The sequence below is a fragment of the Eleginops maclovinus genome, chromosome 10 (assembly GCF_036324505.1).
Source record: "Eleginops maclovinus isolate JMC-PN-2008 ecotype Puerto Natales chromosome 10, JC_Emac_rtc_rv5, whole genome shotgun sequence".
Classification (NCBI taxonomy): Eukaryota; Metazoa; Chordata; class Actinopteri; order Perciformes; family Eleginopidae; genus Eleginops; species Eleginops maclovinus.
The window spans coordinates 2188937-2215593 of NC_086358.1; the positions used below are offsets into that span (position 1 = coordinate 2188937).

At 42.8% G+C, this 26657-nt stretch overlaps 1 protein-coding gene across 1 annotated transcript in view; it reads right to left on the bottom strand.

Moving 5' to 3' along the window:
* Positions 1 to 538: 538 nt before the first annotated feature.
* pemt (phosphatidylethanolamine N-methyltransferase) overlaps positions 539 to 26657 on the bottom strand; it is a 42589-nt gene continuing 16470 nt past the window's right edge. Inside the window, exons 3-7 of the mRNA XM_063892463.1 lie at positions 17800 to 17915; positions 12362 to 12507; positions 10016 to 10127; positions 1955 to 2029; positions 539 to 1548 (exon numbers count right to left, since the gene is read on the bottom strand). Coding sequence (XP_063748533.1) covers positions 1494 to 1548; positions 1955 to 2029; positions 10016 to 10127; positions 12362 to 12507; positions 17800 to 17915 — 504 coding nt within the window. The 3' untranslated portion in view covers positions 539 to 1493. The remainder of the gene's footprint in view (positions 1549 to 1954; positions 2030 to 10015; positions 10128 to 12361; positions 12508 to 17799; positions 17916 to 26657) is intronic.

The window sequence follows — 26657 nt, forward strand, 5'->3', positions numbered from 1 at the left end:
TCTGGTGGAGGCTGTATTCTTTTTCACAGTAGAGTTCAAGGAGCTAGCCCTGGAACAGGAAGTCCATGCCTGAATGCGTCCGTCACAAATCAATGTATAAATGCATTTGCCACATAAAATCCTACACGGTTCAACTGCATAGAAACGTGTTCATCCGCCTTTTAAATGTAGGAGTTATTCACCTCATAGTGCACATCTCTGTGGTTGTCCAGCAAAGTACATGCGTTTCCATTAAAGCTAACAGCAGAAGAACATGTTTTCTCTCTCTGCTGTGCGAGTCTCTATATAACCACATTGACCTCCATGGACATGCTACACAAGGTAACCTCCATATCTCTTTGTGTCGTGGCCTACATTTGAGAATCTAGGTTAGTCTGTACATCTGCCATCAGTGGAGTTGCATGCTGCTTTCATAAAGGGAATTAGCACTGTGCTTACATGTCCGATAAATTCACAGAAGGGCGAATTATGCATCTCCAGACATGCCCGTGAGAGGTGTCGCTTTAAGTGCAGCAAATCAGCAGTCGTGACCCATGGAGAGAGACCAACACACGCTCTTTATTTAATCACAAATGCCCCGGTAACCTCAGCAGGCGGGGTGTATGTACAGAGTGAATGGTTTGCATAGGTGCACTTTAAATCTGTAACGCTCCTCTGGTATCAAAAGGGTTCATAATTAACATTAAAAACTGTGTGAAACTTTAATTTCGTGCAGTGAAAACGGCAGTGTTGCAGGAGACGCTTCTCTGAGGGATGGTTGGACCATTCCTATAACCCTAAAATGACAGCTTTGTACAGAACAAAACAAAGATTTCAGTCACACCAGTACATCCATAATCATGTGATTGTTCAGAAAAACAAATCTAATCCAGCGCATATCAGTGTGTCATTTAAAACAGACATCATGTAGGTTATGATGACAGTAAACATTAATTATGACTTGATTCCTTTGAGGTGTGTCAGGTGAGAGACCCTGGTATTTTGCACGATGACAAATAAAAATACCTGACATGAATTAATAACGTAATTAAAGAGGACGTTTTCTGCTCCGACTGGTTAGCTGGCACAGAATGTGTAGCTTTTGCATACCATTTACATGCACTAAAACCTACAGAACAAACTAAAGGAAAGGGAAAACCCCCAAAAGAATAACAGGGCCTCTTTGATTGAAGTTTGTCGGAAAGATAACGTCCAAAATGGCGTGAGAAAAATGGCTCAATGTAGCTTCGACATTCATACACTGCAGTGTGGACCGTTGCACGGAAGAGGATAAGGGTCAAATTAGGATCATTTTTGGGGATGTGGCCAAATGTAAAAAGCAAAGTAGACTTCTAATCTTCTTCCGTACACTTGAATCCTTCCTGGAGACAGATTAATAACCAGCTCTGTTTGTCCATCAGTCTGTCCGTCTTCGTGTCAGGATGGGAATCCTCGGCCGGATCAGGAGCAGGAAGTGCGGGGGCGGGGTCCTCGGGGGGGGGGGGGGGGGTTGATTATTGAAGCTTACGCCGCTGACTCCTCTCCAGGTAGATGTGCTCGGTGAATGGTCTGTAAATACAGCAGAACAAACATTAATGGGACAATAAATCAGAGACAGGGAGGCCGTACCACTCTGTGCCAGGAGCGTGTGTGTGATGAACCGTGAGGGGTGTGTGTGATAGGAAGATGTCTTGTGTCTCCACACTGTTGCACATGGATGCACACACACACACACACACACACACACACACACACACACTGAACCCCATGTCAAATAAACAGCTGGTAATAAAACAGCAGCTTATTATGATTTATGTTCATTTTAATTTAGTTTTAATTGACTCATTTCATTTTTCCAGGCATTTTCTTTTCTTTAGTGGTCATTAGTTGTATGATTTTTTGGGCTGTTGTTATTATTTTGCACATGAGTGATGAACTAAATGCACTTCATTGAGAGACTAAAGTAAAGACTTACCCCTCGATTCGTATCGCCACCTTGTAAGCCACGGCGACTATCGCAGTCAGGACGAGACCAACAGGACTGGAACCGCTGGAACAGAGAGAGAGCCGGGTCAGGGTACGTTCTGTTCTGTGTACATAAAGACAACTTCAGTGTCTATTATTATATTAGTATGTAGAGTCTCTACTTTAAAGAGTCCTCTCCTGCTGATGTTCAGGTGTATATCAGTATGTAGAGTCTCTACTTTAAAGAGTCCTCTCCTGCTGATGTTCAGGTGTATATCAGTATGTAGAGTCTCTACTTTAAAGAGTCCTCTCCTGCTGATGTTCAGGTGTATATCAGTATGTAGAGTCTCTACTTTAAAGAGTCCTCTCCTGCTGATGTTCAGGTGTATATCAGTATGTAGAGTCTCTACTTTAAAGAGTCCTCTCCTGCTGATGTTCAGGTGTATATCAGTATGTAGAGTCTCTACTTTAAAGAGTCCTCTCCTGCTGATGTTCAGGTGTATATCAGTATGTAGTGTCTCTACTTTAAAGAGTCCTCTCCTGCTGATGTTCAGGTGTATATCAGTATGTAGTGTCTCTACTTTAAAGAGTCCTCTCCTGCTGATGTTCAGGTGTATATCAGTATGTAGAGTCTCTACTTTAAAGAGTCCTCTCCTGCTGATGTTCAGGTGTATATCAGTATGTAGTGTCTCTACTTTAAAGAGTCCTCTCCTGCTGATGTTCAGGTGTATATCAGTATGTAGTGTCTCTACTTTAAAGAGTCCTCTCCTGCTGATGTTCAGGTGTATATCAGTATGTAGAGGCTCTACTTTAAAGAGTCCTCTCCTGCTGATGTTCAGGTGTATATCAGTATGTAGAGTCTCTACTTTAAAGAGTCCTCTCCTGCTGATGTTCAGGTGTATATCAGTATGTAGTGTCTTCAGGGTCAGTTTTGAAAACAAAAAGTTAGATAAACTCTAAAAGAGTCTGATTTTAAATAAATAAATGCACACTACCCTGACCTGAACACCTGATGAAAAAGTGTAACTGACCCAGATTTATGTCAACAGAGAAAAGAGCCCATTACAAATCACACGCTCATTTAGAGGAAGTCTTAAAGGGGACGATGATTGGGGGTAATTAATAAAAGTGCTGGGATAAAAGCACCCTCATGTGGTGCCGCGGTGTGAGTGACAGGAAGCTGTAACACTTATCCTAAACTCGCTGCCGACACATCGTGCGTGTGTGTCCCATATGCGCTCCATGTCATTATAATCTCAGCTCAACACTCAACCAAACGTAATGATTACAAATTAAAAAAGTGGAATCAGGTCAGAGTGTGGGCGGATATTCATGAGTAAACCTGGAATGAAGTAAAGCTATGACACAGATTATGTAAAGCTTGCACAACGTCTTTCATAACAACACAGCTCCTACACCTTTTGCACCGTGGACTGTGAATGCATCCCCTCCCACGGTGCTCTGGGATTCATTACAAACCTCAACACCTTGACGCACCACTGCAACCTATATGCTCCTGTTGGATGGTCTTCCCTGACCCTGTGGCACATCCTGATATATGAGGCTATTCTTGGGGCTCTTCCTCTCTATCTAAGGATCTACAAGGACTGCAAGTGTTATCGGCTTCACACCGAAGACTTGTGTCTTCTTATGGTCCCAAAAGTCCGTACTGGACTGGGGTAGAGGGGGTTTGGTGACATTCCTGTGGTTTGGAACCAGCTGCAAAATGAGCTGAAACTCTACAGCTGGTTTCTTTAAACAGACTCAAAGAGACTCTGAAGCAGGTCACTTGGGCCAGAACTCAATGAGACCTATCCTGGTTAAATACAAACTAAACAGCTCCTACATTTTGAATTCCTTTAGATTTATCTTAATTTATTCTAGGTTTTAAATATATATTCTATCATATTGTTTGTTGGGGAAATTGTTGTTTAAATATTCTGAATGTGTTTATTTGAATATATTTTGAAGCTTCACAGCTCTCATACTTTAGTTTCTAATGTACTGCACATATTCTATTCAGACTTGTTTTGTTTATTTATGTTTCTTTAAATGTATTCAATGTTTGAAAGTATTTTTTAAAGTATATTCTTTAATTGTTTTACAACACAATATACTTTATAGCATCACAGCGCCTATACTTTAAATTAGAATATACTGCACATATTGAAACATCAAAACCAATTGTGATAATATTAATATATTATATATATGATGATATTAATATACTTACTTTTTTTGAATATATTATTTTAATTAAATTAAAAAATATAAATCATTTATTTGTATTATTTAAGTTTTGGAATATCTTATAAAACAGTTATAATTACAACCTAATTCTTCTTACTGTGGTTATGCATGCACTGGAGTGAATTTGCCCCTCTTCTGATTCAGTTTGTGAGCCACAGGAAGAAGAAATTAAGCATTTCTTTACAGTAATTATGTCTCCAATCTGTCTCCATGCCAGGTTTCTCTTCCTGCTGTGGATACGGATGCCTTTTGAAAGCTCCACTGTTACATGATGTGTTATATGAACCATGATCGGCACCGAGGACAGCTGTCAATGTGTATCCGCATACATTAATGCTATCATCATATATTTGTATTCCCATCCTGTGCATCTATATGCATGTGTTTCTGTATGTGCTGTCTGTGTGAACCAGCACGCAGGAGCTCTAATGCCGGCTGTATTTGGGCAAACACATTGAGCAAATGGGGTCAAAAAAACACATTTATACATTTATACCTTTCATAGGCCTTTGTGTAAAAGCTGGTGTCCTTTTTGACACATAATACAATAGAAATGACACTCGATGTGCAAATGTATTTTTAAAAAAGGGACAAAAGTAGATGTGATAGTTGGATAAGAACTGCTGAACACCATTAAAACAGACCCGGTTTTCACATAATGAAGGGAGACCTTCACTCTATGTCCTGTGAAAAGGAATATGTAGGTCAGACAGTCTGTTCATATTTGAGAGGGCGGCTTGATGAATGGCATTAGTACAGCTTGTTGTTTGATGGGGCTCAATCTGCGAGCACACGCACACACACACACACACACACACACACACACACACACACACACACACACACACACACACACACACACACACACACACACACACACACACACACACACACACACACACACACACACACACACACACACACACACACACACACACACACACACACAATGCTTATGGAAGGAGTGTATAACAGCCAATTAAGAACATACATCACTACGGAACACTAGCACTCCAACACATTGTTAACAACAGGCTAAGGGGCGGGACATCTCTAAGCAGGTTGACCAATCACAACAGAACCGGCCAGCTAACCAATCAGATGCTGCAGCACAGGCAGTATGACAAAAATAAAGAGCTTTTTGAACATTAAAGCACGGAGACATGTCCCAGTAGAGACACTACATACTGATATACACCTGAACATCAGCAGGAGAGGACTCTTTAAAGTAGAGACTCTACATACTGATATACACCTGAACATCAGCAGGAGAGGACTCTTTAAAGTAGAGACACTACATACTGATATACACCTGAACATCAGCAGGAGAGGACTCTTTAAAGTAGAGACACTACATACTGATATACACCTGAACATCAGCAGGAGAGGACTCTTTAAAGTAGAGACTCTACATACTGATATACACCTGAACATCAGCAGGAGAGGACTCTTTAAAGTAGAGACTCTACATACTGATATACACCTGAACATCAGCAGGAGAGGACTCATTAAAGTAGAGACTCTACATACTGATATACACCTGAACATCAGCAGGAGAGGACTCTTTAAAGTAGAGACTCTACATACTGATATACACCTGAACATCAGCAGGAGAGGACTCTTTAAAGTAGAGACTCTACATACTGATATACACCTGAACATCAGCAGGAGAGGACTCTTTAAAGTAGAGACTCTACATACTGATATACACCTGAACATCAGCAGGAGAGGACTCTTTAAAGTAGAGACGCTACATACTGATATACACCTGAACATCAGCAGGAGAGGACTCTTTAAAGTGGAGCTGATCTGCTGGAGTGATGGTATTATATAACTCGTTGATTCAGTAAAACACATATCGTGCTTCCATGCTGTGATCACGGATGTCTCCATGAATACACGCTTTGTGCATGACGCTATGTCATGAGATTATGGAGTGTTTCATGCCTTGACTCTCCCTCTGGTGTTGCATACTGTGCACGCACACGCACACGCACACGCACACACACACACACACACACACACGGGGTTACAGTGACCTTTAGAAAGTCAGTGTTGCTCTCTTTTCTAGATGTTTCTGCTTCTTCCCCCCCGAGCGAGACTCATGACACTGATCCCTGATCTGAGGGGATTCACCACACCGTCAATCACTCAGAAAGAAAGTAAGAAGCTGCTGAGTGTTTTGAAAGTGTGAGAAAAAAATGCAAGTGGACCGGGGGCAAAAAGTGGATTTATCTACACATTTCAAAGGTTCAAATGTTTTATTGGTCATATGCACAGCAGAGACAGCGTATATGTTGGCAATAAAAAAATCTTATGTCCCATGCTCCTCCAACAACTCAACATACATGGTGCGAATAAGATAAATACAATATTTACAATAACAACAGTAAAGATTTGAGGATGTGAAATATATACATATGTGGAATACATTGAAAGTATTTAAACACTTTACACTGTTGAATGAGGAGGTATGGACAGATGCATATATTATGTATAACAGATGTATATGGCAGATGTGTATAATATATATATATATATGTATGTGTGTACTATAAACAGATGTGAGTAGACATTCACAGAGCTCAGGAGTTCAGTAGTCTTATAGCCTGTGGTATAAAACTGTCTCTGAGTCTGGTGGTCTTGGTCCGGATGCTGCGGTACCGTCTGCCAGACGGCAGCAGACAGAACAGATTGGTGCTGGGGTGATGGGGGTCCTTTAATATCCTACCGGCCTTCTTCCTACACCGCTGGGAGTAGAGGTCCTCCATGGATGGCAGCTCCGTCCTGGTGATGTGCTGAGCAGTTTTCACCACCCTCTGTAGAGTCTTACGGTTGAGGGCGGTGCAACTGCCATACCAGGCGGTGATGCAGCCAGTCAGGATACTCTCGATGGTGCACCTGTAGAAGTTGCAGAGTATCCTGGAGTCCATGTTGAACTTCCGCAGCCTGCGGAGGAAGAAGAGCCGCTGTCGAGCCGTCTTGGATATGACCCTGGTGTGATGTGTCCATGTCAGGTCCTCACTGATGTTTACCCCGAGGAACCTGAAGCTGCTGACTCTCTCCACAGGAGTCCCGTCGATGGTGATGGGTGTGTGTGCCTCTCTCTGCCTCTTCCTGTAGTCCACAATCAGCTCCTTTGTTTTGCTGACGTTGAGATGGAGGTTGTTGTCCTGGCACCAAGATGTCAGGGCTCTGACCTCCTCTCTGTACGCCGTCTCGTCGCCGTCTGTGATCAGGCCGATGACGGTCGTGTCGTCAGCAAAATTGATGATGGTGTTGGAGCTGTGTGTGGCCACGCAGTCGTGCGTGAACAGGGAGTAGAGGAGAGGGCTGAGCACACAACCCTGAGGGGCTCCGGTGTCGAGGGTCAAGGTGGAGGATGTGATGTTCCCCATCCGCACTGCCTGAGATCTGCCCGTCAGGAAGCTCAGGATCCAGTCACAGAGGGCGCTGTTGAGCCCAAGGTCCCTGAGCTTAATGATGAGCTTGAAGGGCAAAATGGTGTTGAATGCTGAACTGTAGTCAATGAACAGCATTCTCACATAAGTGTTATTCTGTGCCTCCACAGCCGGGGGCCTCTCAAAGCGTGCATAAAATGTGTTCAGTTCATCTGGGAGAGATGCAGACACTTCCTCAGCACCACTCCTTGTCCTTTTGTAGTCCGTTATTGGTTTTAGTCCAGACCACATATTTCTGGCGTTGGAGCCCTTGTAGTTCGACTCCACCTTGTCCCTGTATTGTCTTTTCGCACTGCTAATAGCTCTCCGGAGTGCATGACTGGATTTCCTGTACTCATCCAAATCACCGCCGCTGTAGGCGACGGCCCGTGCTTTAAGTTTAGCTCGGACTTCGCCGTTTATCCAGGCCTGTTTTCACGTTTCCTCAGCCTGACCAGGACCCCGGCCCAGGATCCCCATTGTGTCTTCCTCCTGCGCTCCACAGGTAGAGCTCCACAGGTAAACACAGAGACTCTCCATTGTTTGCAGGTCGTGGTGGATTATTGCTGTCCTCCAGCGACCTGGTGCGTAAAAGTTGTTCTCTATCATATTGGATGATAGGGCTCGCTTGGGCGGTTTGCATGTTGCAAAGAAAGTTAAAAACAACCAACAAAGTCAAACAATAAAAACACTAAGATGTGGAGTTGGTGAGGAGCTCGAGACACGGCAGCCATCCTCGGTGCCATTTTTTGACGTAAAATCTGTATATTTTAATGCCTTTAACTCCACACATTTTCCATTGAATGCCAACAAATGTGCTCTATTTGATTTATGTTTGATGAATAATCCTTGCATTGATAATGTTGCACTGTTCCTGTTCAGAACCCGAGTTGCTCTCTCGAAAAGCAACAATTTATTTTGCAAACTGTCACAACTCTTATGTCATAACCTACTTTCCTACAAGACGTGTATTCAGTGCAATTATAAGAAACTCAGGGTACATTATAGGCCCGACAGATGCAATTCCACACGATGAAGGCACTTTCTTACTTTAAAAAGTGATCAATCAGAGAGCAATCAGAGAGAAATGGGTAGGACATTTCTTATTTGTTTGGAGTAAACCATGCAGTGATGCACGGACATGTGGATGCATGTGTTGCTCTGGCTTCACGGCATGTAAAATGTGATTAAGGTGTTAGTGTGTAAGCCTGTCCGTGTATTCTGTTGCTGTATTTCTTATTATGTGCGTCATGGAAAATATACGACACACTCTAAATGAGAAGTGAAGCCAATCGCATTTTCCTTTTCAAAAGTGTCTCTTGAAAACCTTATAGCTTTTAACTCATAACCTACTTTCCTATAACATGTGTGCTATATATAAGCTGCCAGGGAACATTATGAAATGCACCCGCATGATACAGTGATTGAAGAACCATCCTTCAAAATACCTGAAAATAATAATCCTGCTGCTATTTCAGCTCCAGCTCTTACTCAACACACGTCTGAGTGCTCATGTGTGTCGGAGAGACCAGTTAGTGGTTAATGTGTGTGTGTGTCTGTGTGTGTGTGTGTGTGGGGGGGGTTATTTTTCTCCTCCTCCATGTTGCATCTGTACGCAGTCTTTGTTTGTGACTGACATGACTAAGCTCCTGTAGTACTCTCTCACAGTGAAGCCTGATGGGTTTTTATTTTATATCTCAAGGGGAGAAAAAACAACGGCATTGATGTGCAGCCTGCAGACGTGGTGTTTGTGTCGTGACACAATATAGTTGAACACTCAAAGCTGATTGGTCGATTTGGACATTACAGACGGCTGCTAATTGACGTTAACAGACCGTTGCTAAGGAGAACAGACCGTTGCTAAGGAGGGCAGAGGCACCGTGGGCAGAGGACAACACACGTTAGAGGTAAAAGGGGGGAGACATGTGGGTGAGACACAAAGTTACTACAAAGGCATGGTGGGAGGGCGGGGGAGCGGGCTAATGGATTGTATTGGCAGCTGTCTCGTCAATTTTGATCGCCTAGCAATGAGTCATGTGCTGTTGTCACGGAAACGAGGCTCAAAATGTTGTACCTTAAAAAAGAGGGAAAGTGATTTGGAGAAAACATCGCTTTTTGCATTTGCAAATCCGGACCTCACTTTGGATAAAACGCCGTCTGACGCACGACAGCAATCATCCTGTCACTTATTCAGTGTGTTGAAAACTGCTCAGGTACACACACACACACACACACACACACACACACACACACACACACACACACACACACACACACACACACACACACACACACACACACACACACACACACACACACACACACACACACACACACACACACACACACACACACACACACACACACACACACACACTTACATGAGTGCCAGCCCCAGGTAGTTGGCGGTGCTGCCCCAGTACATGGGGTTCTCCAAGACGTTGAAGGGGAAGCAGGTCACCTTCTCCTCCATCAGGATACCAAAGTAATCACCTGAAACACACACACACACACACACACACACACACACCCACACACCCACAGACACACAGACACACAGACACACAGACACACAGACACACACACACACACACACACACACACACACACACACACACACACACACACACACACACAGGGTTAATACATGTGACCATCAGATATTTTTCCCACAAAACTCATAAAACATTTCATAACGAACGAAAGCCATTTTTTATTCTCTCTTTTCTTCTGTTCAGTGAAACAGAAAGCTGGAGACTCTCCCAGCAGGTACTGGAAGTGTGATGGTCCTCACTTTGGCACCAGTATATCAACTGGTTCCTGTAGACAGGAGCTGCTGGTTCTGTTTGCTGTCAAAAGGAAGCTGTTGATGCCCAATCTGTATGAGAATGAGACTTGTTTTAGCACCACAGGGGGGACGGATTATACCAGAGGGGTTTGGTTTTGGATACAAAAGCAAACATAATTGCTGACCTCATTTCTGACATCCACAGCTTGCAACACCGTTCAGATTTGACATCAGAGCACAAGTTCTGTGTGTTTCTGCGTCACTGTTGTTTCAGTGGGGTTTTAAAATTGGCAGCTTGTAGGGAGTAGAGAGTGTCGGCCCAGAGGTTAGAGACGTGCGTGTGCAATCGGGAGGAGTTCAAATGAAGATGTGTGTGTGTAATTAGATTTGTTTAGATGTTTGTTTCTTGCCATCACTTTGAATCATCGGGTCACACTCACTGTGTGTGTAGAATATAATGCCAATGCTTTACGAGGTGCATTTCTGGCACATTTAGAGTCTAATTGTCACCGTGTGTGCCGGGCTGTGGCATTCCCATTATCCAGAGTAACTTTTATAGAGTTAAAGTTAGAGTTATCCTCGATTGTAGCATGAAAATGCAAACCCAAAATCCACACCAATCGACCAGTTCCTGCTGAGGACAGTTTGACCTATGGAGTGACTGTTTATATTTCCAGTGAAGGAAGGTCAAGACTTCCTTTTTCCCTGCATAGATAACTGATTATAGTCCAATTAGCAACTCCAGAAGTGAGAAACAGCGTCTAATGCATCTGCAGAAGGCAGAAACTGTGTGTCACCTTCACAGCAACAACACTCCTGTTATCTCTTTACTGCCGTCACAGCTCACATGTGCCTGGGAAACTTTTGTCCTGACTGATATCGGCTCCTATCTGGTGCATCTCATCACTTACTCTGTTGTACTTGAAGAAAAACTGAGAGAGAGAGAGACTTCGGCAGTCCTGCTCTCAACGGTCAGAGAACGAAAGGAATTGTGATTCCTCTGCTTAAACTGCATGCAAAGTGAATGCTTGTTCACACACACACACACACACACACACACACACACACACACACACACACACACACACACACACACACACACACACACACACACACACACACACACACACACTTGCTGCCGCCCTTCTGTCGACACAGTTGAGGATAAGTTGGCAGAGAGTGAAGAGCGCTCTGAGACTGTCTGCTTCTCGGGGGTGACTCACTGAAACGGACTGACCCAGAAACCTGGTCTTGCCAAACGGTCGTGACGGTGACACGCCGATGATACTCGTGAACATTTGACTCGATGCCTGGAAACACACAATGGCCCGGAAGATGAAAACAAAACGTGGTTGTCCTCGAAGGCAGACGCGTACATTTGCATGAGCAGAATGCGAGGCGGTGTTTGTTAAACGTGTGTGAAGTCACGTTTCCTTCTGCAGGGTTTTCTCATGAAAGTCACGCATGATCCAGAAATTAGGGAAGAAAACATAGGGTGTATAAAAAAAACCTCCTGCAAGATCCCCAAATACATGGTTTCTTGGTGAAAATCCTAAAAAAAAACACCTTGAGGCAAATATACGTAACTCTTTATGATAAATCCGTTCAACAAATATAAAATAATAAATCTAAATAATTATTTAAAGTCTGAAGGGAAGAAGTGAACCTTTTATCATGTAGCTCCTATAATAAAGAAATACATATATAGATCATAATACAACTAACTAGTCTTTTTTTATTCTAGAAATACCTATTATTGTTTAACTGAACTAAAGGAAGTCAGGATTAGACTCAACTCACAGTGGTATTGGGAACAGTCTGACCTGAATCGTGCATATTTACCAGGTGCACGTTTTAAGAGAAGCATTCTTAGTAATGCTAATTAATGCTAACAAACTCTTTCGCTCCTTTAATATTTCACACAGGGTTTGATACCCACCTAAGAAGGTTCCGGTGAATCCCAGAGCCAGGAAGCTGCTCACCACCAGCACCGTGCCCAGCACCATGAGAGCCACGCCGGCGTAGAACACGTCCGTCCGGTCCATCAGCTCCCAGCGGGCCTGGACCTTCATCGCCACCGTCATACTGCGGGGGAAACACATCACAGACACCTCCATTCAGACAGGTACATGCTGTGGTTCCACTCAGGGCCTGCTGGAGAAAATACTGTGGATTTAAGGGGCAGAACATAAGAATCACCAGAACCAAAAAAAAGACCGTTATGTTGACCTACTTTAATAAGACTCATGCTGCTCATGACACATGCTATTGCTTTGCTTTTGATGAGGCATCGTAATGGCAATAAGACTTGCCATTACGATGCCTGAGAATCAGTAAATAAAATAGCTTCTCAGATAGATGGGTTACTACTTCATGGATCTGTACCTTCAAATGGAAATTAGCTTCTAAATCTCTTCTGTTTGTGAAATGAACATACTTTCATCCACGTTCTGTGTTTAAGGAATATCCAGGCCATCTATATTTGTCAGAACATAAGAAGAAGAAACACAACACACACACACACACACACTGCTGCTGCTGGAGAATAAAGGTCAAGCTGCTGGAGTGTAGACACGAAAATAACTGGTGTGTGTGTGTGTGTGTGTGTGTGAGAGAGAGAGAGAGAGAGAGAGAGAGAGAGAGAGAGAGAGAGAGAGAGAGAGCAGGCAGAAGTAGAAGTAGAGTCCTTGTTAGCAGGAGTGCTTTTACCTTTCCCTGACTCAACACTCACATTTAGCCCTGCGTCTACAGATGATTTGAGGGTCGTGTTGCGTGTGAGTGGTTTTCTTATACTGTACCATTTTCATTTAGCTTCCAAATGAGTTATCCTACAATGAGAGTATCGAAAGGTACGTCTGCTGTAAAAGGTGCTTTTAGTTTGGTTTGTAGTTAACAATATAGTACTTATAACGAATGAATGGAGATGTGACAAAAGGTTAAACTCAATTAAAGCTGCACTTAATCTGAGTTGGTTCTAGGTAAGTGGTTTTGAGAAGAAAAACAAGGATGAAATATTTTGTTCCTTTTTTGTTAACATCTTCAGTCCTACACTTTGCAGAAAGTGCAGCTTTACGATCCACTAGCAAATTCCCCTATAAAAACACTTAATTAGACGATGTTAGTCAGTCTGTGTCTGCCCTAGTCTGCCCAGCAACAAGGTTACCCTGGTGGTATCATTCGGAGGTTTTAGTGTGGCGGTTTCGCCTCCTCATCAGAAAACTGTTAAAGGTATCGACACAAGTATTTGGCGTGAGCATCTGAGTGCCCTCATGAACCACTGTTTGATTTGTGTGTATGAAGAGTGTAAATCGCGGCTGCGGAGGCAGTTTTATTAAAGTGTCCGGGTGTTCTCACGAGCAAAATATTTTACATGGGCATTCTGGGCCTGATTTGTACGTCTATTTGATATAATGAAGCCATCGAGACAACGCTGACTGATTTTGCTACTAAAGTCATGTAAAATGATGGCAAAAGGAGTGAATATTATGGGATGTAGAGGGATTTCAAAGCCCCTCTACACTCTAAGTGATGATGTCATCCACACTGAACATTCGGTCCCATACACACCCATTAGAAAATCTGAAACGGCCTGAAAACGTCACAAAACGTAAACTGTGATATTAGGAAAACCGTGGCATCTATCAAAAAACCCTTTCAGTCCAATAAAGTCGAGAGTCTGGAGAGCTGAGTAAACTTTGAATGGTTCTCCTCTGTTAAAGTATGCTTAATCAGTATGGCCGCAAAGTTGGATGATTTTGAGCTCTCTGTCTATAACCTACTCTACACAGAACACAGATCGTGAACGAGTGTGTAAAAAATAACAAAGCACAGTCAGGCCTTGGGTTTGACACACTTTTTTGTGTATGTACTGTATTCTACACAATACGCCCCAAATCAAAAGTAGGTTAGGGGTTAAAAACAGAAATCTGGGTTATGGGGTCTGTGCTGTGAGTCTTATGGTGGTTGTGCCTTTGTCCAAGCAAACAGGAAGTGTAATGTCATGGGGCATGTGGTTCCCCTGCGTCACAAACAAAGGGCGACCGCTGAGCTCTGTGTTAAGTGGTGGGGCCGGGGAGGGCACACCGCTGGGACTGGGATTGGAAAGAGATGGGAAATGGGGTCTGGAGGACGAAATGCCGGCGGGGGGTTATTGGGTGAGATGCATTATTGTTCTGTTACGGCTGATGACAGGTCACTGCTCGCCTAAAGCACTCTGTAGCTCCAAGAAAAACGGGCACGATGCATGTTTGGTATCTTTTTCTGTCCACATGGTTTCATGGTATATTCCAGCCTATTTGTACGTGTTATTCCCTAAATTTTATTACCTTTTTTTATTCTGTATTTCATTTGTTTCATTTTATTTCTTTTCCATTGTCATTTGATCAGATTCTTCGACAGCAGCAGTTACGTTCGGAGGGATTACAGTGGCAATTAGAGGAGAATTAAAGACCCACTTTTGTCACACATCAACTATTTTTCCTACCTTTATAACATATGAAATGGAAAGTCTGAATGGAAGGAAACACGGCCAGGCGATGACGGAAAACCTTTTTATAATACAAACACAAGAAACACCGTGTAACCAGAGTCCTTTTTGTTTTATAGGACGTACAAGTCTAATTTTAAGGGTGAGCTTATTCAACATTGGGAAAAGATTGACCAAATGCATTGCTTTTTGTCAGCATTGTCACCATATTAGACACCCTATTAAAAGTAAGGACAGGAATGGAGGCTAACATAAAGGCGGGGCAGGATTTGTTTTGTTGACCGGTACTGTTTTACATACATTATGCTACCTTTACATACTGTACATCCCATAAAATGCTGCATGTATTCCATGTTTGTCTACAAGGATGTACACAGAGCGAGGATGTCTGGGAAGCTGTCACTTAATTACGGTGTTAATTACAACCTAGATGTTCAGAAATTGTCACTTTGTCATTTTACCCAACAGAACACTATCTGTTCCTGAAGTTAACCGAGCTCCTGATGATGGAAGTGAATTTTGAAAAGTCTGCATGTTATCGTCAGGGATTGAGATGTCTTGCAGGACTTTGTCAGGACTACATCTGCCCTATTTCCTCCTCCGGTCCGTCTGTATTTACCTTTCCTTTATGAACATCATGACACATTTCCGTTTGCAGCTGTGAGAAAGTCAGCCTTCACTTACCACTGACAGGATTACTCGCCAGAGCAAGGTGTGTTAAGTAAGCTATGGTCAAGTGCTCGCTCACACACACACACACACACACACACACACACACACACACACACACACACACACACACACACACACACACACACACACACACACACACACACACACACACACACACACACACTGCATTAGCATACCCAAACTCCCATCTCCTTATGCTTCCTCAATGGAAAGAGTGCCGATTAAAGACACTGAATAGAAATCACACACTCCTTAGAGCCCTTGGCATCTTTCACTGAAGGCTTTATTATTTTTACTGGACATAAACGGGTGTGCTAAACAGATAACCATTCAACTGTCAAAAGCAGTGTTTACATCTGTGGTGGAACATAAACAGCAGGTGTATAAATACATACAGTAAGTAGAATAAAAGCAGCACTTAAAGTTCAGTAAACGGGTATTAGAAACAGATACTGCTTTTTCCGTCTATCTGCCACGTTTATCATCGGTAAAACAACACAGGACTTCACAGCAGAGATCAACCTTGCTTATATTTATTACAGAGCTTCTAAAATAATCCTTTTTAATGAACGTTTATCTGTTAGTACTTTTGTATTCGTGTTCTAAAACGGCCCCAGTGTGGCGCACAGACATTCTACCAGCGGAAAATGGGAGGCTTTTATTTTGGAGGAGCTACAGCAAATGCAATACGGTTTGTTTGCGATGCTGTCGAGTCATAGTAGATGCTTGTTTTGGACTGGCTTCCCATTTGATCTTAAAATACGCTCAATATTACTTATTTCAAACCCGCGTAGAGAGCAGACCTCAACCAAGGCTATCCATATCTTGCAATGTTGAAAAAAGTGAAATAAAGTCATGTAGCTGCGTCATGATTTGGATGTGCTAATGCTACACCCTTCCACCAAATTGCATGAAGTTCTGGGCAGTATTTCTCCCCGTAATCCTGCTGACACACAAACTGAACCAAAACCTCCTTGGTTTTTGGCAAACTGGAGCAACTGGGATTGAATGATGTAGAAATAGAGATGATCGCACAAGATGTGGTTGTCTGAATTCTCTTTCATCATTCATTACCCTAAGTGACAACATCGCAACAGTGCCTCTAAAAGCATTTCAAAAGCTCATTTTAAAGAGCTCCTTCCATCATAATTGGGCACTTCGACCTTCTAGCGCCTCACTCACATGTTCTATTCCTGTTATTGTACCACTACGATTCTTAGTTTCTCCTGCCGCACTGCGCTGATTACCATTTTCCTCAGAAACGGTGAAAGAAAAGACGATACACCACTTTGACGAAGCTCGTTCCAAAAGCGTTGTTGCCCGGGCAACAAACATCAGACACAGAGAATTGTTCTGGCACTGCCACGCTGCAAAATGCCGGGTTTTGTTGAATGTGCTTTGTCGACGCTTTGTCCGTCCGGCTGTACTTCCACTGGGTTTGCTGTGCGATCGGCAGGCGTGGGGGTTGACACCGGCACAAGCAGAACCGTGGTGGGCGACGATAAGGGCGGGAGAAAGGAAGAAAGAAGTGCCACAGTGGGAGAGAGAGAGAGAGAGAGACACAAGGGCACGGAGATAGAAGAATGAAGTATAAGATGAATGGAGAAAGAAAAAGAGGTTTATCAAAGTGGCTCAGCTGGGTGTAGCATTTAGCAACTGGGCTGTAGTAATACAGGGAATTACGGGGAAATGTACCATTGGCGATGCCATCATGAGCAGTTTGGGGTTGCACAACGACCTTCCCAGGGGAGGAGGACCAAACAACCTCACAGCTAGAGTCGAAAACATCCTAAAAAGTGAAGCCAATGGCGAAGTGCCTTATTTTTTAACGGCGAAACAAGGGGGGGTCTCGACTGGTTGCATAAAGATGTAAGATTCTATAGAAGTCTATGAGAAAATGAGCCAATTCATCACTTGATGTTTAACCTTAGTAAAAGTTTTCCTAACAATTTCATGGTTTCAATCTCTAGTGTCAAGGTTTCTACAACACAGAATGATGTATGTTTTGTCAATTAAGGTCCAATTAAGATGGAAATAGACAGTTAAGCAGCGTTAACTTGTCCCCTTGTCAAGATCTCAAACCCTTACAAAGTGTGTTTTAAGGTCATGAAAGTGAACTGTGTCTTTGATACTAAGCTCAAGTGCACACAAACCTATTCTACAAACAAACTTGGTAGACAGAAAAGTGTGTGCTTCACCTGTGGCTGCGGTACACGTTGAGCAGAATGATGACGAAGCCCAGGCAGTAACACGCCAGCGAGGGGCTGCCAAAGAGTTTGGAGAGGGTCCGAGAACGATGCTCCCATCTCGCCACCTGACAGATGACAGAGACAGAAAGCAGGGGTCGTGAGATGATGGTTTTATCCATTAGAATCCGTTACTAGTAATAGAAATGACCTTTTATCCCAATTTTTCAACGTCAGACAACCACGACTGACCAGTAAGTCCAGAAAACAATGACATACATCTTCAGACTCAAGTTAATACAAACTCATTCATTAGGAAACATTGGCCTATTTACTCATGCAAACATTACTGGGTAACATTAGCATTTATGTTGAGATGTTTTCGGTTAATCTGATGAATGTAAGTTCACTTTTTGCTCTGTTTTGGCCTCCACCTGGCTACTGCTAAACGCTGGACAATCTACAGCAGATCGTTGCTGTAAGTTCATACGGTCTATAGCGGCTTAAAATGTATATAGAAATATGATTTCAACGCACAAATAATCCAGAACAATGACCCATTTGTCAGATATTTATCAATTTATTCTGAGTGTGTCTGATGGGTTTGGCCTTTTTAAGACCCCGTGAGATTTGTTTCCCCTTGTCTGATTTGATTTTAAAGTGCCTCTTCGTGATTTACAAGTGGTTGGATTCGTGTATTTGGAGAACAACATCACAAAGGCTCCAAACCAGGAGTAACATAACAGGTTTTTCCACGACTCTAAATGAATGAAATGCTCAGAAGTCCTGCCTCAGAGTCTGAATAATAGCTGTGTAGCTGTTAGCAGTGGGAGGAGGGGAAATAAAGATGGTCTGTCTATGACAGAGGGCCACATACAGAAAAATATCCAGAGAGCTGGGCCCCTGATAGAGGTGAATATCGCCTCATAAGTTAAGTTATATGTTAGCAAAACAAATCAGATGTAGGTGAATAATGCACGATACTTAAAACAGCCTACATCCCGTCTCTCTTTAGGGGTTCATTTGTTCTGTTGGCAGCTCATTCCTTAAAACAGAAGCCTCAGATTGCTGATAATGAGAGTAAATATGAAGGTTACATCTCCAGCTCGTTATAGAAATACATTATTGTTTCTTTATCAACTCAGATTTGTTAGAGAATGTTTAAATTCTAAATGACTGAATGTATTTTAAATTGGGCTCATTAATATATGTTAACATATACATTTGAGAAGTACAACATAAGACAAGCAGAAGTTTCATTTGTGGGCCGTATTCATTATACTTTTAGAATTTGCTGAAGGCCGATTCAGAATGGCCTGTGGGCCTCATTTGGCCCCCGGGCCGTAGATTGGACACCCCTGGTCTATGAGAAAGGACACCAAATCTGACCTCCTCAGACGTTCTCAAGGCGAGGCAAGTTTATTTATAGCACCTTTCAACACAAGGCAATTCAAAGTGCTTCACAAAAATAAAAGACATTAAGAGCATTAAGAAACAGTCATTTAACAGGTGACAACAGGTACGTGAACAACAGGTACGTGCTCTGTGTTCTGACTTCTTTCCTCTCCAGATTAAACAACCGTTTCTGTTTTACTGCGAGTCTTTCTGCTCCAAGCCTGATCCCATGGTACTTTTGAGTTTCCCTGAAGCTATTCCTCTTTCACATTTAGTGAAGTTTACCTTTGTGTTCTAAGGCTTTTTAGGATTCCTCCGCAAACCAATGTCTCGAAACCAAAATCACATATTTCCATCTCTCTCCCTCCCTCTCTCTCTCCCTCTCTCCCTCTCCCTCTCTCTCTCTCTCTCTCTCCCTCTCTCTCTCTCTCCCTCTCCCTCTCCCTCTCCCTCTCTCTCTCTCTCCCTCTCCCTCTCCCTCTCTCTCTCTCCTCTCCCTCTCTCTCTCTCGTCTTGAAACCAAAATGTATTACCTGTACCTTTAGGTGAATTAAGTTAATACCTGATATTAAAGGTAAATATATGATCATCGTTGGATGCTCAAATATCCCTGCTGGGATGGATACACAAATAGAATTGTACAGCAGACCATCAGAGGCTGTTTTTATGGCTCATCTGTCCAGTACTGTAATTTAAGACAGCTGGTCCAGGCAGCTGTACTCTCTCCGCAGAGCTCCTAATTGATGTTTGTTTACAGGTTTCAGCTCCCCATGTTGTACCTTGCACACTCCGCAGGGACCGGCAGCTCATCATTTAACATGTATACTTAAGGACTTTAAATAGAAGCGATTACATTCCTGTTGTTTATGAAGAATACAAATGTTTTAACTCATATTGAGCCGCTAACGAACCCTGTGCCTCCTGCTGTATGAACACTGCTCCAGTCCATATTTCATTTAAGACCACATTTGCTTTTATTGCTGCAGCCTTAATGGCCGAGTCATCTGTTTGTGCCATTACGGATAGAAGTCTTCTGATTCACGGACTCACAGCGGGCCGAGGTAATGCGTAAATGATTTTTTAAACACAGCAAAATCAGGGGAAAGCGAGAGACATGTTTCCATAGCAACACTTAATTCCATGCTTTAGTGCAGAGAATAAAATAAATAATGAAGGTAAGATGAATAGACTGTGCGGGGTGGAAAAAAGGAAGGAGTTATAGGCTGAGAATCTACACCTATGCTCAGAGGTTATTCTCACAGCTGTTGTGGAAGATGCTGCCGGTAGTAGATGTTACACCTGATATATTGCACTGTGCCATTTTACAGTGGTAGTAAAAGGAGCAGCCAGTAATAGTGATGAAAAACTGTAAATACCAAGAGATTTTAAGGTCACTTATTACACAAAATCCACTTTTTCCTGTCGCCAGTGTGTAAGAGAGTTTCGGGACAAAAGATTCCCTCTTTTTTTTGGTCCTGATCCATTCTGCCTTGACATGGCAGTCAAAGTATGTGGAGATGCATTTATTTCCTTCAGAGTTGGTCACAGTTTGACAAAGGACAAATAATGCATCAAGAGCACATGTGGATCTGCATGCTGCTTCTGACAGACTGAGCAGGGCTGCTTCAGGCCTTAAAAGAGTTCAGGTGTGGGCAGGTAGGTGGAAGCTAAGCCCCGCCTCCCACACAACCATATAGGCAGGAGGGTTTTCAATACAATCTATATAAAAACCTGTCTGAAAATGAGCTGATTTGGCAACTTTGGGATGTCACATTGTTTTTTGGGTTGGGCAAACCATTAGCCAATAACCAACCAAGGTAAGACCCACTTCATCACCTGAGTATGGGACCTTCAACCTCAATTTGAACATGTGTTGCCTTTGGATCGTCAAACTAAATAACTATTTTCATTGCAGCTGTATGCAGTTCCCTTAATGTCTCTTCCACCCAACAACTGAAGGTCTCTGTGACTCAAACGGAGGTTGCGTCCACACGTTGACCACACTACCGCCTGCTCCACGGGAGACTGGACGGGAATAAGTGGAAAGATTCGCCTCGCAGGTAAGGCGTTTGTGGCTTCAGAGGTGTCATAATGCATGTTAATGTTGGTATGCATCATTTCAAATTTAACGTGACGGCACATTGATGTGTCATCATGCCTTCTTGTTTATTCCTAGAGCGTAGCGGCACAGGTGCTCAGACACTCAGAGCACAAGCCTGAACAGCTGACGTAGACTGAAGAGGTTTCTGATGGACAAGTCTAAATTAAGCCCCGCCCACTTTCCAGTGAAAATCCTGCATTAGAATAATAGTGTCTTCATGTCTTAAAGCTGCTGAGTCATATATCGCACCTCCAACAACAAATAGATCCAGAGCTCCGGTTCCTTTACTTCCTCTCCAGAAAAAAGGAGAGTAAAGAAAGGATCAGAAATCTCAGTCTCAGTGTCAGCCTGCTGCCTGCCACTCGTCCCCCGCAGACCCACCGGACATCCATCCCCTATTTATCCTCCGTAAGCTGTCTCTGCCGTCTGACCAGACATCTGACCCCATCTCCATATCTCTGGACTCATTAAACCCTTTCTGACCAACAGAGAGATTGTTTCCTGGCATCACTTTAACATTTTACCGGGAGAATCTGCATTTTGGTTTGAGGTTTTCTGTCAGACTTGCTGCTCTAAATCAGTAAAACAACGTGTCTCTCACCAGTCGTGCCTTTTCTTTCTTTACACCACATAGGAATCTGTTTTATTTCCACCCAAAGTACTGACAGCATAACAACAGGTACAATGCGAGCTCAGATAGTTTTTAACTGCACCATATTTTTGGAACAAAGTCCAAAGAACTGCTTTCAAACAATCCCTCATTTCTTACACCTCACTTTGACTTCTGCTTTTTTAAAATGATCTATTCTGTGAGCTCTTTAATGAGCCTTTGTGTTGTGAGATTCCAAGTTGTCTCGAAGAGCTTGAGGTTTAGTGTGAAGCTCAATCAAATGCTTTTGTGTCTGAAATGTGCCGTAGAAATAAACTTGAAAAAAGGAACGTTTCTTTTGACCCATGTGACAAACACTTTCCTTGTTTTTTAACTGGGCTCAGGCGTGGATCCATGTTACCCCTTAAAAATCTCACATTTCAAACCTCAAGATCCATGTGAACAGCATGAAATAAACCTTAAATAAGAGGAGGACTCGGGAGCTGTGGATGTAATTACAGCGTTAAAAAGCAATGTACTGATCGATTTTTCATTTCAGAAGTGATGCATCCGCCACCTCGGTGCAGAGCATGAAGATGAAACATCAAGGGTGGCATTCAAGTACCGAGCAGTGACATATCCTTTCCTTTTTTCTACTTGCACCTGACTAAAGAAGCCTCTTATTCCTAATTATATTAACATTTTGCACATTGCACAGTTGGCTGTCCCCTGAGAAAGGCACACTTCATGCTTTCGAGTGAAACGAGTTTCCTCCACAAGAGGTTTATTTGAAACAACACACGTACATGTGGTCAATTTGAAACCCAGGAACACATGTTATTAACCTGTAGGATATCACAATGACCTGCCATCATCTGCATTAGCTGGTCATTAATGTCACTCAGTCCGGTCTGAGGACTGCATCTCCCAACAATCATCCACCATGATGGCCCACCGGGGTGATACTAAAAATACCTAAGTGCTTTTCAGGCGGACTACTGACGCCGTTACCAAGTCATTATTTAAGCCACGGGGATAACGGGCGGCAGGGATGGGGAGAGGACGGGGAGAGGCGCCAGCTTCTTTGGCAGAATGAGCAGTTCTTCGAGACAAATTTAATCAAAGCAGCAGGCTCTCCCTGCGCCTCCATAAGCCCACTTCAATCTGAGATGCAGAGCCTTGAATTGGCTTCAGCGCAGGACATTTAAATAGAACATCTGATGCTCTGTAATAGGAAAACATGTAGGCAGCAAAAGCATGGGAGAATAAAGCCTTACCTTCAAATATGAACCACAAATGTCGGTGTGTTTAAGTCGATGTACGGATAATATACCTTGGGTTCAGCCCCTTCAGTGGTAGGTTAGGGTTAGGGTTAGGGTTGTGCTCACTGCAGGTTTTACCCATTAGTCACTCACTGTGATCGAGTGCATCACAGGTAGATGACAACAATACACCTGTATTTATAGAGCACCTTTCAAGTGTTCAATAAACAAACACATTCTAAAAGTAGAAGTACTCAGGTCTTGTACTTGAGTAAAGTAGAAGTACTCAGATCTTGTACTTGAGTAAAGTAGAAGTACTCTGATCTTGTACTTGAGTAAAGTAGAAGTACTCAGGATCTTGTACTTGAGTAAAAGTAGAAGTACTCAGATCTTGTACTTGAGTAAAGTAGAAGTACTCAGATCTTGTACTTGAGTAAAGTAGAAGTACTCAGATCTTGTACTTGAGTAAAGTAGAAGTACTCAGGTCTTGTTCTTGAGTAAAGTAGAAGTACTCAGATCTTGTACTTGAGTAAAGTAGAAGTACTCAGATCTTGTACTTGAGTAAAGTAGAAGTACTCAGGTCTTGTTCTTGAGTAAAGTAGAAGTACTCAGATCTTGTACTTGAGTAAAGTAGAAGTACTCAGATCTTGTACTTGAGTAAAGTAGAAGTACTCAGATCTTGTACTTGAGTAAAACAGAAGTACTCAGATCTTGTACTTGAGTAAAGTAGAAGTACTCAGATCTTGTACTTGAGTAAAGTAGAAGTACTCAGATCTTGTACTTGAGTAAAGTAGAAGTACTCAGGTCTTGTTCTTGAGTAAAGTAGAAGTACTCAGGTCTTGTACTTGAGTAAAGTAGAAGTACCAGAGTGTAGGAATACTCTGTCACAGTAAAAGTATTCTAAATGTTCCTCCAGTGAAAGTAGAAAGTACTCTCCTCTAAATGTACTTAAAGTAGCGACAGTAAAAGTACTCATTGTCTGATTGGTCCATTTCAGAATAATATCTCTGATATGTTTTATAATGATTGATCATTAAAGTGTTCTCAGAGCTGGTAAAGGTGCAGCTACTTTGAATGGCTTTGTATACTGCAGGGTAGCTGCTGGATTTACTGCAGGTGAACTACAGTCTGATTTAAGGGCTGATTATATTTACCATCATTCATCCTAATCTGCCTAGCAACTAATAAATGTAGTGGAAACACAGTACAGATGTGAAAGCACCTTTAATGTCTCCAACATGGACTGTTATTTAATCAGCCAATCAACAGCTGGCGGTTACAACGTGCACACATATGCAAACACACGCTCAGCCCAATGCATTAATGCGAGAGTGTGTGCTGTTCTGCAGCAACGAGGAACAAGAACATAGACGGATCACATGCACATCAGCGACACCCTGATTAGATCATCCTCAGTTCTCAATATGCTAATTGAATATTAAAAATATCTGGAGATTTATGGACATTTTGTCAAGTCAAGCAGATACTGGAGGCTCTATCAACAAAACTGATTGAATTTAGTTTAAATTGGAACAAAATAAGGGAACAGGAAGCTTCATTTACTAGTGTTTTAGCCTATTGCCCCAATCTGGACCATCTGGTAATGGATATTTATAGACTTTAGTTGATTAGGCCTTACATATTTGGGACTTCTAGATATTTCTTGACAAATATGATACTTTTTCCACCACCTTGCCTAAATTTTCTACACAAAAAAACTGAATTTATTGGCGAACTAAAAACTATTTTGGACCGTTCATGAGATTTCCCTTAATGGTCATGGTCATTATTGTAAGGGTTAACCTGTTTGGCTCCATGGCCTTTGCTACCCTTCGTTTAACCTTTCAGTCACACAACTATAAGTGATTCAGTCTGTTGCATTGCTAAAGGTCATTACCTCCATCGAATGAACAAAAGTGAAGGTTGATTTCTTTTTTATTTAACTGTTGAAGTGTTGCATCTTGCTCTCCATTAACCACCAGTTAATTCTGCCCTTTAAACGACCGTAATGTGACTGCATTTGTTCCACCTTCATGGAGGTTCAGACCTATTACATCCCTGAAAATGTCACTCACAGTGACTCAGCTGTGAGGTACTGAAGTTGTCCTCTTCAGGGGGATGACTGTCTCAGACTGGGGCTTGTTTGTGATGCACACGGTTCTGTATTTTCATTGACCCGAAGGCACAGAATCCTTTCAGTCACGCGGTGATTTGGCTTCCTGAAGCTGATCATCTGCCTTAATGAAAAGCTCAGGGCATACAAACGGACCATAGCGATCTATGGCCTGAACGGTGGTCGGGAGGAGAGACATATCGATTCGATTCTGTTAAGCGCGATAGCTATGAAAGTAGTTAACACAAGCTGCCCAACATTAGCCTCCTTTAGCTTAGCGGTGGTGACGTGAAGTCATGTGACCGTGCTGTAGTTCCTTTACAGCCCAACATTAGCCACCTTTAGCTTAGCGGTGTTGACGTGAAGTCATGTGACCGTGCTGTAGTTCCTTTATAGACCAACATTAGCCTCCTTTAGCTTAGCGGTGGTGACGTGAAGTCATGTGACCGTGCCGTAGTTCCTTTATAGCCCAACATTAGCCTCCTTTAGCTTAGCGGTGTTGACGTGAAGTCATGTGACTGTGCTGTAGTTCCTTTATAGCCCAACATTAGCCGCCTTTAGCTTAGCGGTGGTGACGTGAAGTCATGTGACCGTGCTGTAGTTCCTTTATAGCCCAACATTAGCCACCTTTAGCTTAGCGGTGGTGACGTGAAGTCATGTGACCGTGCTGTAGTTCCTTTATAGCCCAACATTAGCCGCCTTTAGCTTAGCGGTGGTGACGTGAAGTCCTGTGACCGTGCTGTAGTTCCTTTATAGCCCAACATTAGCCGCCTTTAGCTTAGCGGTGGTGACGTGAAGTCATGTGACCGTGCTGTAGTTCCTTTATAGCCCAACATTAGCCACCTTTAGCTTAGCGGTGGTGACGTGAAGTCATGTGACCGTGCTGTAGTTCCTTTATAGCCCAACATTAGCCACCTTTAGCTTAGCGGTGGTGACATGAAGTCATGTGACCGTGCTGTAGTTCCTTTATAGACCAACATTAGCCGCCTTTAGCTTAGCGGTGGTGACGTGAAGTCATGTGACCGTGCTCTAGTTCCTTTACATTAGCCGACATTTATGAGCAACAGTTTTGGTAAAATGAAGGGTATTTTTTTTAGCTCAGTTTGTCTGTCTGTCAGCAGGGTTACGGAGAAATCTACAGGCCGGATTTTCAAGAAAATTGGTGGAAAGGTGCATGGCCCAAGAAAGAAGCCATTATGTTTTGGCTCTGAATCACGGGTCGGATTCACAATAACGTTTCACTCTCCTTTCATTCACGGCCATGAGGATGGAATAATCTGAAGCGTTTTTTTCTGCTCTTGTCAAACATGTTGAAAAAATAAAGATGTAACATTTCCGAGAAATGGGTTGGCTGCTTTCAAGTACCTTTCCTTCCAAGAACTGTTCAATCTTCCAATCTTTGAACTTCAT